At 43.6% G+C, this 15,128-nt stretch overlaps 1 protein-coding gene and 1 long non-coding RNA gene across 7 annotated transcripts in view; both read left to right on the top strand.

Moving 5' to 3' along the window:
- Positions 1-15,128, top strand: part of PTPN13 (protein tyrosine phosphatase non-receptor type 13) — a 161,048-nt gene that overhangs the window by 80,344 nt on the left and 65,576 nt on the right. For 5 of the 6 annotated variants that reach the window (XM_081206882.1, XM_081206881.1, XM_081206880.1 and 2 more), the window contains 3 exons: positions 1,082-1,639; positions 8,549-8,644; positions 9,731-9,827. In XM_081206882.1, the coding sequence (XP_081063008.1) occupies positions 1,082-1,639; positions 8,549-8,644; positions 9,731-9,827 (751 nt within the window). The remainder of the gene's footprint in view (positions 1-1,081; positions 1,640-8,548; positions 8,645-9,730; positions 9,828-15,128) is intronic. The other variant, XM_081206883.1, reaches the window with a different exon arrangement.
- LOC308594445 lies at positions 129-1,077 on the top strand. Its single transcript, XR_014011486.1, has 2 exons — positions 129-406; positions 546-1,077. It is a non-coding gene; the product is annotated as an uncharacterized lncRNA (long non-coding RNA).

Here is a 15,128-nt window from a genome sequence, read left to right as displayed (position 1 = left end):
ATTTCTGTCAGGAATTTATTATGTCTATATGTGTCTTTGAGAAGCAACTGAAACTTAGGATTTCTCATGGGAGAAGCATATGGATTCCCTGGGGGGGGGGATGGATGAGAGATAAAAATACAATTTTCGTTGTGGCATATTCGAGGCAATTTAGTTCTTTCTGAGAGAACACACCTGTTTCTGCTATTCAGAATATGGTAACTAATCTTGCCTTATATATGCAACCAAAGTGTCCATCATACTGCATGAGCCCCTGTGGGGTACATTGCGCAATAGTTGTGTTGTTGTTTTTTAAGCAGACATACATTTCATGCTAATACCTGTAGAATTCCTGGAGGTAGGTAGCTGGGCTGCTAAGTCCCAGTTTTAATGACGGAGGACAGATTTACAGCGCAGTTCTAACCATGTCTACTCTGATGTAAGTCCTATTGAATTCAGTGGAGTTTACTCCCAGGTAAATGGATTTGGGATTGCAGCCCCTGACAGTATGTTAATTGGAAGTCTTTGCCATTCACGCCTATAGAGAACTGTAACTATCAAGGCAGAGGCTAACTTTTGCTCCCTGTTCACTACCGCTCCATCGTCTTGAGAAAAATGGCAGATACAGTGGTACCTCGGGTTAAGAACTTAATTCGTTCCGGAGGTCCATTCTTAACCTGAAACTGTTCTTAACCCGAAACACCACTTTAGCTAATGGGGCCTCCCACTGCCGCCACGTCGCCTCTGCACGATTTCTGTTCTCATCCTGAAGCAAAGTTCTTAACCCGAGGTACTATTTCTGGGGTAGTGGAGTCTGTAACCTGAAGCGTCTGTAACCCGAGGTACCACTGTATGTCAAACTCTTATCTGCTGTCCATGAAGCTATGTTTTAAGTCTACTTCTGCAGTAAATAAATGCAAAATATAATATTGCCATTTCTTTCCATTGAATTCATACATTATATGAAGCTGTCACACTTGCCTTGTAAAGAAAACCTTTCGTTGTTACTCTGTCCAACCTTTCAAAAACCAATTAAAGCATCGTTGTTTGTTGAAAAGCAGAAAAAGCTGTACATATCCAAGATGGATTCTTCTTGTTCCAGGAAGAAGCTTAGTGGCTGATGGCCCAGAGGTGCTCCCGGCTCCGTTCTTTGAACAGACCATGCTTAGCAAAAGGCTTAGTAAGTCCATGGGGTTCTTGTCTCTCAGAGGTATTCAAGGCGAGGAAGACTTTTGCCAGGGCGCTTCCTCCGATTACAATTCTGGCCGTGAAGATGACATGGATGCCGGCTGCCCTTACCGGTGTAGGGCTAGTGACTTGGAAAGGAAAGCGGATGCTGGCCCCAAGCGGAAAGTCTGGGCTTCCTCCTCAGATCTGCTCTGCTCAGCCGACAAAGTGGCCCAGAAAGACCAAGTTGGGGATTCCCGCAAACACTATCATGCAGGGACAATCCCAGTACGGACTTCGGCAGCTACGAGAAGCAAGGAGGGCAGATACTCTGACGGGAGCATAGCCCTCGATATATTTGGCCCTCAAAAACTAGATCAGGGGCGCTATGTGCCAGAGACGTCGACATCAGCAGCCTTATCAAGTGCCTTTGACAGGATCAAAGAGAGGCAGAAGAAGTTGCAGTTGCTGAGAGGAGCCATGAATGTTGAAGGTCAGTGAATTTTGTGCCATACACATTTGAAGCTCCACCCGCGCATTTGAAGCAGTCTCAAGCCACTTTAAGCAATCCTGGCTTCCCCCAAAGAACCTTTGGGGCTGTGGTTTGTTGGGGGTGCTAAGTGTTAAGAGATCCTTATTCCCATCCCGGAGCTATAATTCTCAGAGGTTCCTTGGGAAGAATGATTGATTTGATAAACTGTTCCTGGGAACTGTAGTCTGTTAAAGGTTCTGAGGGTTGTTAGGATTCTTTGGGGGAACCTATAAGTCTTAAAAGTTGGTATACAAGTGTTTTAAATGTCTTGATGTAGTTGTGACCTTAAACATGGAGTTTTTCCCTCTGTAGTTTGTGTTCACATTTGCTTCCTTGTTAGTGCAGACCAGAGGAAGAGAGACATTTTCCGTTTCTGTCTGTATTTGAGCCCAGTCTTCTTCAAACCTGGATCCCCAGATGATGTTGGACTACAACGCGAATCATCTGGAACCATTGGCTAAGCCAGCTGGGAATGATGTCATCCAACAATCCCTGGGGACCCAAGGTTAAAGAAGACTGCACTTAGCCATTTTAGGTTTCACATTATGGGGCAATTTTGGCAGCTTAAGCTTTGTGTGTGGAAATGCCATAAGAGCATAAACCAGGAAGTCCCTGATTCAAATCTCAACCAAGCCATTAGCTCGTTAGGGGGCCTTGGGGAAGCCACTGTTACCAATCTCCCACCTGCACTATGGAGATAGGCCACTGGTTGTGTTAAGAGTTGCTGAAATAATCTGTTACAGATAGGTAGCCGTGTTGGTCTGCCATAGTCAAAATAAAAAAATTCCTTCCAGTAGCACCTTAAAGACCAACTAAGTTAGTTCTTGGTATGAGCTTTCGTGTGCATGCACACTTCTTCAGATACCTTCAGGTATCTGAAGGTATCTGGTCTTTAAGGTGCTACTGGAAGGAATTTTTTTTATTTTGAAATAATCTGTGTTCAGTTGTTTGAAAGAAGTGGTGTGGTAACACATAAGTATGAGTCATGATCCATCTTAGGCTTATTCCTGCCAGTCCAATATCACCACTTTTCCCTCTCCTATTATTCTTGTGCCCGTACTGTTCGTGGAGCGAAAAATCCAACCTCTTCCTGTATTTCAGCTTCAATGAAATGTGTGATTGTTGTGCACACAGGCAACTCCCAATTTGCACAGGGGTTGTGTTCTGTGTCATTGCGCACAGCCAAAATACCCCGTTCCACCCTACCCTTTGAGTGACGTCTCTTATGACGTTTCCAGGTGACTTCCAGTTTGGCTTCGTGCACATGTGTGCGATTGTGCACACATCAGTCGAATGAAAAGCAGGTTGCCTGTAGTACCATACTTGCAAAGGGAAAAATCAAGAGGGGAAGAGTATTATCATTCCTACTAACTGGAGTGTTTGTAATACCGAAAGCACATGGTCACATCTGTTTCCCCGAAACACTCCCAGAATTATCCTGCAGAATTATCCACCCTTCAAGGCAAGCGAACAAGAAGGATTTTCACAGTTCCCTGACACATTCCAGTCAGGGAGAAATGGCCAAGGAGGAGCCTGAAGCAAAACCAGTATGGGGTGCGGCTTGGAGATAGTCTTTCTGGTCAGATAGGGTAGGGAGACCTGAAGGCTGAATTCAACCTGTGGACTGGAGGTTTCTCACACCTGAGAAAAAATAATATTTTATAATCTAAGAGACTTAGGATACAAAAGGAAGAAAGAGTATACACGTTTAGGTGCAACACTTTGGTTCTGTTACACAGGGGGTGTTTTATAACAAACAGGTAGAATGACCTCTTTAAGGAAGGTTTTGGAAGCGGAGGAGCCGAGATGGCAATTGTTCATATAATAACTACCCCACAGGATACTGCTTCCTTTCTGAAATATTAAAATTAACAATCAGCCAGCACACACACAGGCAGCCGATAATTTTGGAATCTTAGTACATTCTATGGAGGCAAGCTTATGATTTGAGAAGCTTCTTCCTTCTTATCAACACCCTCAACAGTTTGTGCGACTTTAGCTTGATTCTTTTCCAGAAAATTTAGAATTGCAAAATTTCCCTATAGAAACTGGGCTAAGTTGCATAGGATAATTTATATTGCAAAACTTTCGGTTTTGATTAGAAAATTTCCTGATCTCCTAGAGAGCGATCCGTTTGAGCATGTTTCTTGTACTCTTGTTTAGTAAACAAAGCTGAAAGCTTTGAAGCTTGCCAGCCCTGCTTAATATTTGTTTGCGGCTGGCGCACATTCATTTTTACTAATGAACTTACAAAATGGAAAATTTTCCACAGCAAAATAAAGCGCTGGCAAAATTTCCTCCGCGCCCGCCCTCCCCCTGCCCCAACCACTGCTACTTTCTGTTTATAATATATTGTCTAAGCCTGACAATATGATATTCAGATAACGTCAGTTATGTATAAACAACCCCACCCCCTATAGGCTGGATTTCACCAGCCTTATTGTAAAGTAAATAGATTTGTTTTGCTACTCTCTCAAAGCCTGGTGATGGTTGCTCAGCATCATGCACCAATTGTCCTTGTTCAGGGCCATTCTGTCCCATAGTCTGTCCAATAAGAGCTTTATATTAAAAGAGCAGGCTTTACTTGCTTGCTCTGCACCACGAGAGCAGTTTATGCCTTCTTGGCAAGCTAACGGCCCTTCTAGACGTCCTTTTTATTGTACTCATGATGCTATCAGGGCAGTCAAATGAGATTCTGCTTTCATCATGTTTGGGCTGCAAATGTTTTAGGGTGGTCACGCTGCTTCATCTTCAATCAGTTCATATCCCATAACTTTCTGCTGAAATTCCATAACTTCTCGTGTTTAAGATGTGTATGTAGAGGTGGCAGCTATTTTGTTTGGGGGTGAAGAAGGTATGTGTGTGCCCCATTCCACCTCACCCCACCCCACCCCTTCCTCCCTCCTTCTGACTTCATCGAGGTCCAAAAGGACCTGCATGTCAGCGATCATGTGTCAATTGGACGTGCCTAAAATGGTCCCGCCCTATATGTGTTTGTGTGTTCCACTTCTGTTGCTCTATAGCAAGGGTCAGCAAACTTTTTCAGCAGGGGGCCAGTCCACTGTCCCTCAGACCTTGTGGGGAGCCAGACTATATTTTGAAGAAAATGAATTCCTATGCCCCACAAATAACCCTGAGATGCATTTTAGATAAAAGAACACATTCTTCTCATGTAAAAACACGCTGATTCCTGGACCATCCGTGGGCCGGATTTAGAAGGCGATTGGGCCAGATCTGGCCCCCAGGCCTTAGTTTGCCTACGCATGCTCTATAGCCCTTCCAGACAGCCCCAGCATTGGGGAAGCATCACAGACCAACTAATAAAGCAGAATAGTAAAGGTAAAGGTACCCCTGCCCGTACGGGCCAGTCGTGTCCGACTCTAGGGTTGTGCGCCCATCTCACTTAAGAGGCCGGAGGCCAGCACTGTCCGGAGACACTTCCAGGTCACGTGGCCAGCGTGACGAAGCTGCTCTGACGAGCCAGCACCAGCGCAGCGCACGGAAACGCTGTTTACCTTCCCGCTATAAAGCGGTACCTATTTATCTACTTGCACTTAGGGGTGCTTTCGAACCTCTAGGTGGGCAGGAGCTGGGACCAAACGACGGGAGCTCACACCACCGCGGGGATTCGAACCGCCGACCATACGATCGACAAGTCCTAGGCGCTGAGGTTTTACCCACAGCACTACCCGCAGAATAAGTCCACCACAAATGCACTATTACTGTGTCAAGAACACAGTGCAGAATATACGCATGAGAAAACACCAATTGGGGAATGGGGTAGACCAATGATTCTTAACATCTGGAATTTGTCAGTATAGCATGTTTGAAATTGGATGCCATTCTAACATGTTTTCTCCTCCTCAGTCTTTGTGATGCTTGCTCACCACCCAAAATTGCATTTTCTTCAAGTAAAAGTTGCACATGTGGTTAAGCTTGTGGTATTGCAGTGAGGGTATCTATAGAACAGGGGCACATGTTTCAACTATTACTGCTTGAGCTGTAGCTGTGTTATTTCCTGCGTAAAATAGAGTGACTTCCGTTTCTCCCAATAAGTTTCTGTTCTGTGTCGTTTTGAAGGGGGAATGCTTGGCTCCATGAGTTTAACATGGGTTTTTCATGCATGAGCAAGTATGGCACAGTATGCAACGGTTACTGGTTAAGAGACACACGATCCCTGTCCTTTAAATACAGTCATAAATCTAGCAGTGGTCCAAGCATATTTTTTTGTGGTTAGTGTGGTCTTTTGAACTGGGTTAATTGTATTTTGCTGACTGTGGAAGTTGGCGACGCAGAACTACTGTTGTTTCAGGGACAGAATGGGTTTGATAGAACATGAGGAGATTGGCTTTCAGGGCAAGCCACTCCTAGCTCCAAATATTAGGATTTCTAAATGATACTGGCCAGGAACTTCAATGTTATGGTTTCTTTAAAAAAGCTTTAGCTAATGTCATTATATATTTTGACCAACATGGGGAGGGGGAGCAGGGAAGGTAACTGATCTTTTTAAACCTCTCCTTTAAAAAAAGTCAATCTAGAACAGTAGGGTAGCCAATATGTCTCTCTCCAGATGTTGTTGGACTCCACTTCTCATCAGGCCCAGTCAGCTACTTGTTCCCAATCTTAATTTAGATCCAAAATTCCTGCCACAGATTATTTAAAAAGATGGGGTGGAGTGGGAAACCTCAAACATTTATTAGCAAAATTATTAATAATAATTATACAGATATGTTTCACAAAAACATTTACCTTGTTTTGTTTATGTATTTATGGTGTTTGTATGCCAACCCCATAGCATAAAGTTATTCTAGCAGTTAAAAATAAATAAGCAAAGAAGCAAACAAAATCCAAAGTAAAGCATGAAACCATAAAACATGGGGCGGTGTGTGTGTGTGTGTGTGTGTGTGTGTGTGTGTGTGGAGGAAACCAGCATAAATGCAACAAAGCAGAACTTGTGGCATCTCAAAAACTAAAAACAGGTTTTAGAGAACTGAGGCACAGACTGCTTTAGTTATTTAACAGGCTTGGGTTATTCCCATTTTTAAAGAACAATTCCCTCCCGCCCCTTTGGTATTGCTTGTTTTAATTATCTTTCTTCCTTACACATACACACACTTGCAGTGCTGGTGATTTGTATAACATCATGTTTTTGAGAACTTCTGCACAGATCATTTGAACCTTATTAAACGTAGGCCTTGTTATTTCTGCTTTTGCTCTTGATGTTTGGCGGCACTGAGCTCTTGTCCATATTACGACTTTGGAGCTTCCATCCATTGCCTTCAATAAGTGATGTGTTCTGTTAGTTTTGAGCCGAGGTTGTTGCGTTCTGGGAGCACATGCTTTCCTGATAATGACAACCAGGCAGAGCAAGCGGAAATTCAGTATTGATTGGCACACACATTTATTTTCCAGCCGCATTACTTGGTCTATGTCAGTCCTGGCCGGCTAAAAACACTCTGTAGGTTTAATTCACAGATTCAGTGAGCATTTGCTAGTTTTAACTTGATCCTAAGAAATTCTAATTCAAGGTAGATCCATACCAGCTGAGGAAAGGTTGAGATGGCCTACATGTTACTAAGCTCCACCCTAGATGCAATAATAAAGGATAAACATAGCAACAGAAGGAAGATGTCAATGTACACTCTGTTGTGTTCGATATAATGATTGGTGTTGTTCATTCTTTGTTGCCATACTACAAGCTTATTTCTACAACAGAAAAAAGTGTAAACCTATACGCCATTGTCAAGATTTACTTGAGCATAAAAGAGTCCTGCTGGATCAGGTCCACATTCTGTTTCCTATAATGGTCAAACAGAGGCCTATAGGTGCTCACAAGAAGGCCATTAGAACAATAGACCTATCTTAACTTGATATGTTTTACTAGACCTTTTTACAGAAGGCCACTGAGAGTAAGTTTTCGATATTTACTGAAACAACACCTTATCTGTATTCTGTTAATAATCGTCATTGACTGCTTGATGGATATAGCAAATGCTTTCCTCTGAGTTCATGTCTCATCTTCTTCAGTCAATACATCAATTATAATTAATGACATTTGGGGCCTGCGTTGATGCTAACCATGGCAGAGCAATTTGGGAGCAGGCTGAAGGAGTTCATGCTTCCCCAGGCTCTACCCCTCTCAAGCTTGATTGTGGTTCTACAACAGGGATAGTCAACCTAAGGCGCATGGGCCACAAGTGGCCCATGGGGGTCATTTAACTGGCCCACGAGCCGCCCACTTGGCGAATCCCTGTGCGCTGTGCTAAACCGGTGCAGCACGGCTCTGGGACCTGCTTCCGCGGTGCTGGAATTCACGTCTGTGTATGCTCAGATGCCAAAAATCGCATCTGTGCAGATTCCGGAAATCATGTTTGCACAGACGCCGGAAATCGCTGGAGTGAACCAGCCCAGGTGAGGTAAACCTTGCCGCCCCCTATTCTACATCATGTCTGACTGCTGCTAACTACCTTAAAGGGAATTCCCAAATTCTAGTACACATACCGTGTTTTTAAACTTAGTTTCTGAACTGGGGGAGCCTTAACCATGGCCAGAAGAAATGCCATATCTTGAACAGGGGAGATTTAAAGAAAAAAATTTGAGCATCGTCTAGTGACGACTTCTTTTTCATAATCCTGTTTACTCTGTTCTGGTAAATTGGGTAAATTGGACTGCAGAATTAAGATAATGTTTTGCAGAACCGTTTGCACCTCGACAATTTTCTGTGGCGACAAGTTCCACAATGGCACATCGATGGCCAGCATTTCCCCCCACATCTTATAAAGCATGTGCAATAATCATATGATGTACAATGGGTGCCATATCCCTGTTGACTGTTCATACCCTTCTGTGTTTCTTCAAAAAATCTTTCAGAGCATGTGCAGAGATACAAATCGTACCACAGTGACATATACAGCACGGAAAGTGAGACCCCATCGTTCATTTCTTCAGAGGCAGATTTCAGGCAAGGTAAGAGCTATATGAAGGCCAAAAAATGGCGTGTAGTTGGGTTCTTCAACTAATGGGCTGTGACTTGAGCAAAAGCGCCACTGCTTTTATCACCAAAGATGTCAACATCATATTTAGTGTTGAAGCTCCTTCCACCTCATTGCAAACCATTGATTTAATACTACAGTGGTACCTTGGGTTACATACGCTTCAAGTTACATACGCTTCAGGTTACAGACTCTGCTAACCCAGAAATAGTGCTTCAGGTTAAGAACTTTGCTTCAGGTTAAGAACAGAAATCGTGCTCCGGTGGTGCGGCAGCAACAGGAGGCCCCATTAGCTAAAGTGGTGCTTCAGGTTAAGAACAGTTTCAGGTTAAGAATGGACCTCCGGAACAAATTAAGTTCTTAACCCGAGGTACCACTGTATTGTCTCTGTTCCTTCCACATCATTGGTTATGGGGAAAGTACTAGGTAGGCTGCACGGGGAAATAAACAGCAGAAAAAGAGAGAGAAGAGACAAGAAGGGCCTCCCTGTTTATTGAGCAGTCGTTCTGATTTGCTTGCCCACAGTTGAGGTTTCACAATGTCTGCTCTTTGTTGAGAATTTCTGATTCGATGTGAAGAAGTTAAATGACAATGTGCTTTCCTCCTGATTTTTGTGTGCAGAGGTTATTCATTGTCCCATCAGTTGATGGTCATGCAACCCTTTTTAGTGAATCACTTTCTGAACTGCAAAAAACAACGGAGGAATATTTGTTGCAAAAGGGTGCTTTAATCTGCAGTGCAAACTGGCTTTATTCCAGTTCAGCTGTCAAGGTTTTTCTGTTAATTGTAACTTGATGACATTGAACTACCTGCTTAGGTCCTGTAGTTCCCAAAGCCCAAATGTTCCAAAGCCCAAAGGTAACCACATGGTAACCACAGAGTAATGGCAATCTCTTAAAAATATGACTGATGCCAGTTTCCAGTATTACCATGCCTCTGTAGATGTAACATGGATGTACTACCTCCTTGAAAAGTGGACAACTTCATCCAGTGAAATTTTTGATGCTGCAGTAAGATTTCCTGCACAAACTTTTTGTCTTGTTTCTTTTTCATGTGCCAGTGAGAAGGTTTGAAGCATTGAGAGATGACTCCAGTGGCCCTTCCCCAGGAGCAGATGATCTATCTTCATCAGGTCGAATACATGGACAAAGGCTGAGGTAAAAAAAAGCATGAGAGTCTTAAGAGTCTGCTGGATCAGGCAATGGCCCATGTAGTCAGCCATTTTGTTCTCACAGTGGCCGAGCAGAAGCTTGTGGTAAGTCCAGAAGCAGGAGGTAAGCACAATATCACCTTTCCTACTGCTGACTCTCAGCAGCTGGCATTTAGAGGCATAGACTTCCTTCAGTTGCCGATAAGAAGGTCGGCGGTTCGAATCCCCGCAACGGGGTGAGCTCCCGTTGTTCAGTCCCTGCTCCTGCCAACCTAGCAGTTCGAAAGCACATCAAAGTGCAAGTAGATAAATAGGTACCACTCCGGTGGGAAGGTAAACGGCGTTTCCGTGTGCTGCTCTGCTTCGCCAGAAGCGGCTTAGTCATGCTGGCCACATGACCTGGAAGCTGTCTGCTGACAAACGGCGGCTCCCTCAGCCTATAGAGCAAGATGAGCGCCGCAACCCCAGAGTCGTCCACGACTGGACCGAATGGTCAGGGGTCCCTTTACCTTTACCTTGCTTCCTTCAGTAGTGAAGGTAGAACATAGCCATTGTGGTTAGTAGCCATCGGTAGCCTTATTCTCCATGAATTTTCCTAATCCTCTTTTGAAGCCATCCGAGCCACATGTCACTGGATCATGTGGGAGCGAATGCCATAGTTTAAATATGTGTTGTATGAAGAAGTACTTCACTGTGAGAAGAATAGAGCAATCTTAAGTTTCAACAAAAACCATACAGAATCTCCAGGCCTAGTTCAGAAGTAATCACAGATAGTTTGGCCATGAGTAAGCAGTCACCTTCCTGCCCACACCTTCCTCTCTTGCACCCGGTTGTAGAGGGAAATTCCTGGTTTCTTAGTCTCCTGGTTTGTCATTTTGGTTTTGTAGGGAGAATGGATGGATTTCCAATTCAGGTGAATTTCACATAACTTCATTTGTAAGTCTGTTCCATCCCATTTCTGCACTAATACGTGGGGTTTTTTAAAAAAATAAAAATACAATGGTATGAAAAGGAGTACTTTTTGTCACTGTATGTTTTTCTAAAACATACATTTTGGTACATTTTTTGACGTGAGAACTCTTATTGCAAAATTCAGAGAAGTGCGGAATCCAAGCAGTAATCCAAGAGGTTTCAGATTAGGGTTGGCTCACTTAAAAGTGCAGGCCAAACTAAATTCTCTCCCATCTTTCATGACAGGGCCTTGAACCTCACTTTTCTAATTCGTTTATCATGGGTTACTGTGATTTAAGAGATCATGGAGTCTCTACCAAAGTCAACCATGTGAGGAGGAGGTGGCTGGAGTGTATAGTTCAGAAGCTCATCGGCCTTTCAAATTCAAACCATGGTTTATTGAGTGACCTCATTATATCTGGACTAATGGGTCGCAGTCAACTAAGTTTCATTCAGCATAGATCCATTCAAATTAACAAACATGGCGACATTAGGTCCATGAATTACGGTGTGTTTATTTTGAGTAAAATTTAGTTGAGCACCATCCATTTTGTCTTAGTGAATTTGAAATGAGTGAATTTCTTCCCTTGCCCAATGATTTATAGTCTGATATCCCACCTTTGCCCAAACTTGGAACAGCTCAAGGTTTCATCTGTTTGAGGTAAACTTTGAGGCAGAATTATTTCTGACTAATTCCCCAAGAAACGTGTGGGCGTACATGAACTTTTCTGCAACTGTTTAAATAAAAAAAATGGGGGGGGGGGTTAAGAAACTTATCTTCCCACTTACAGGAAAGAAATATGTGTCTGGAAATTTGTGAGCATGTAGGTGTCGCCTTGGGTCACCTCCCAGAAAAGTCAGAGGAGGTGTAGGATTGGAGACACTAAAGCAAATGACCGAAGGTCATCACCTGAGTACACAAGGCTGCCATATACCAAGTCAGACCATTGGTCCGTCTAGCTTAGTATTGTTTACAGCAGGGATATCCAACCTGGTGCCCTTCATATAGTGCCAGGAGCAATGCTTTCAATTGGCAATATAGGCTGGGGTTTTGACAGGTTGGAGATGCTGGGGGGTTGGACCTGGGACTTTCTGCATGCAGTGATCCTTTCCACTGCTTCATAGTGAAATCGGTCTCACTTGAAATCCATGTCAATCCATGTAGACGTCAGGAACCAGTCTTGCACTTGAGTCTTGAATTGGAAACTGGAGGGAGCCAAACTCCAGTGGCGGTAAAATCTTGGCATGTGAGCATGCCAAATATATATATAATTTTTTGTAAATCTGAACATTTCACAAATACAGTGGTACCTCTGGTTGCAAACGGGATCTCTTCCGGAGGCCCGTTCACAACCTGAAAAGAACGCAACCTGCGTCTGCGCACGCGCTGGTCGCAATTTGCTGCTTCTGCGCATGCGCGTGACCTCATTTTGTGCATATGCGCGAGTGGCGAAACCCAGAAGTAACCCATTCTGGTACTTCCGGGTCGCCACGGGATGCAACCTGAAAACGCTCAACCTGAAGCAAACATAACCATCCATATACCTCTTAACTTATTGGAGCTCAATTTATTAATGTGCTCATTTAAGAGGTGCTTGCTGTTGAGCATCATGCCTTGCACTGTCTTGGGGCCAATATGCCAAGGGACATGTTTCCTTGGGATTCAACAAGTGAGCTGCTGTTCTTTTCCCTACTGAGTGCCTGTACTCAAGAAGAAGCACAGCAATGAATCCTTTTGAAGAGTGCAGTGGTTTACTGTCCCTCCAATAAATTGATTTAGGAGGAGGTACAGAGGCAGGTGGTGACTGATGAAGCTATGTGAAACTATAAGAACTGCAGCTGGGACATAAATGATCATCAGGGGCAAGGAGGACCACATTGTTGTCAATTTCAGTGCAGCGGGCATGGACATGGGCATTCCCTTAAGGATGATAGAGAGTCTGTCAAAACATGTTTTCTGATTCCTCCAGCATTGGGATCACTTTTCAGAGGAGAAACCATTTTAACATATTTATAATAATCTACCTGTTGAAATTTCAGTACCAACAAAAACAGCTTTTAAGTGAAGCTGTAATACTTTTTCTTTTTAAAGCAAGCTGCTACACCCTATTTTGTTGTAAAACAGCCCCACCCTTCTTTATCCACCCACAGGAAAAAGTCCTATTGACTGCAACCTTTCCTCCAGTTCTTAATCATTTCTTTGCCGTTCAAGTTCAGGATGACTAAAACCAATGGCCAGTTCTGCCTTTTTTAAATGCCTTTGAGCATCTGAAATGACCCCCCCTTCCAGTTACAACCCTTTGAAGATATTATCACTATGCCTGGATTAGCTGCACCCCCTTACCTTAGTATATTTTTGAGGGAGTTCTCCGAACTGGAAGAAGTCTAGTTATAAGGCAGAGAAAATGAACAGAAACGTTTGATACTTAAGCCAGTGTTTTTACTGCTGTCAGTCTAAAAAAATGTTTTGGGTTGTGTCTCTCTTCTTAGCGTCGGTCTGTTATGGGGCCAACCAGTGAGGGAAAGAAATAATGGGTTCAGCACGCAGTAACTCTGTGTGGTTTAAGAGCTTCTGCTCAGAATATGCCTGTTCCACAAGCAGCAGGGCGGTTTTCAGCTCTGGTGGTTCCGTGTGATAACAGTGCTGTGGTGGGAGAGGCTGGACCTGTGAAACTTCTGTATTCTTCAGTGCTCCTAAAGGGGCAGAAGCATTCTTCCTCAGCCCCCTTGTGGGATATGGTCACTTCAGTTTTATTACGATAGGTTGAAGGTTCTGCTTTACTCCTTCCTTCATCCTGGCTTCCCTCCATTCATCCTAATGCGCAGCAGTGCTTCTGCAAGTTCAGCAGGCAAGGCGTTGCTGCAGCTCTTACCTTCACCACAATCCCATTTTCCAGTTGACTGGTAATCCTACCAGCGCTAAGTTAATCAGTAATTCCTATGGTCTGACTTCGGAAGCTAAGCCAAAAAGTTCAGAGGTAGCATTATAAATTTAGGTCTGACCTTGAGGCCATAGATGGTATTGTTACAGAAGAAAGTTGAAAGCGGGGCTTTTTTTACAGTGGGTGTTTGTTCTTTATACTGAGAGACTGTTTCATGCTTATACTGAGAGATCTGCTTCACGAGATTCCTACACAGAAGGTATCTTGGTGTAATAATTTATATGCCGTCTGGGTGTAGTCATCTTGATGATTTTATGCACTGACATATTGGTTAGCATGTTGGGCAAGGACCTATGAGAGACCAAGTTTCTACTCCCTGCTCAGCCATGAAACTCACTGGGATGACCTTGGGCCAGCCACCATCTCTCAGACTACCCTACCTCACAGGGTTGTTGTGAGGATAAAATAGGGAGGAAAAGAAGCATGTACACCACCTTGAAGCAAACGAACAAGTTATTGGCAAATGTGTCAGGAGCCACAGTTGGCCGCATGTGTCGTAGTTACTAAGGGTGGACGGATCAGTCCATTTCTACTCCATTTGAATTTTGCATGTTTACAAGTTCATCTCTCTGTGTTTTTGCATGCATGTGTGTGTTTTCCTGTATGGAAATGTATACAAAAGTTCATGTTTAAATATGTACTTACCTTTGTCTTTATGATAAATATGTACATAAGATAAATACATATTGTGGATTCACAATTAAGTACAGCGGTACCTCAGGTTACATACGCTTCAGGTTACAGACTCCACCAACCCAGAAATAGTACCTCGGGTTAAGAACTTTGCTTCAGGATGAGAACAGAAATCGTGCTCCAGTGGCGCAGCAGCAGCAGGAGGCCCCATTAGCTAAAGTGGTGCTTCAGGTTAAGAACAGTTTCAGGTCGAGATCGGACCTCCGGAATGAATTAAGTATGTAACCAGAGGTACCACTGTATTCATTTTATCTCTGTGTTTAAAAACATACACATTTCTAAGCATTTTATCCTAAAATGTGCATTTTTAAAAACGCATCTTTGGTGCTGTATTTTAGAAGATTCAGGGCAAACAAAGTAAAGCATTTCTTCAAACAGCGCATCATTAAACTATGGGATTTGCTCCTGCAAAAAGTCATGGTGGCCACCAACTTGGATGGCTTTCAATGAGCATTAGACAAATTCATGGAGGATAAAACTTATCAGTGGCTACCAGCCCTCATGGCTGTGTCCTGCCTCCAGTAATGGAGCCGATATGCCTCTGAACGCCTGTTGTTAGGAATCACAAGACTGAGGGTGCTGTTGCTTTCAGGTCCTACGTACAGGCTTCCCATGGGCTTCTGGTTGGCCACTGGGAGAGCAGGATGCTGGGCTAAATGAGCCTTTGGCCTGATCAAGCTGTTCTTATGTTCCTAGCATGCCTGATGAGTGCGTTTCTTCGT

Source organism: Podarcis bocagei, assembly GCF_964188305.1.
Source record: "Podarcis bocagei genome assembly, chromosome: 9".
Lineage (NCBI taxonomy): Eukaryota > Metazoa > Chordata > Lepidosauria > Squamata > Lacertidae > Podarcis > Podarcis bocagei.
The sequence above is the reverse complement of the archived record's forward strand: the minus strand, read 5'-3'. Positions and strand labels throughout refer to the sequence as shown.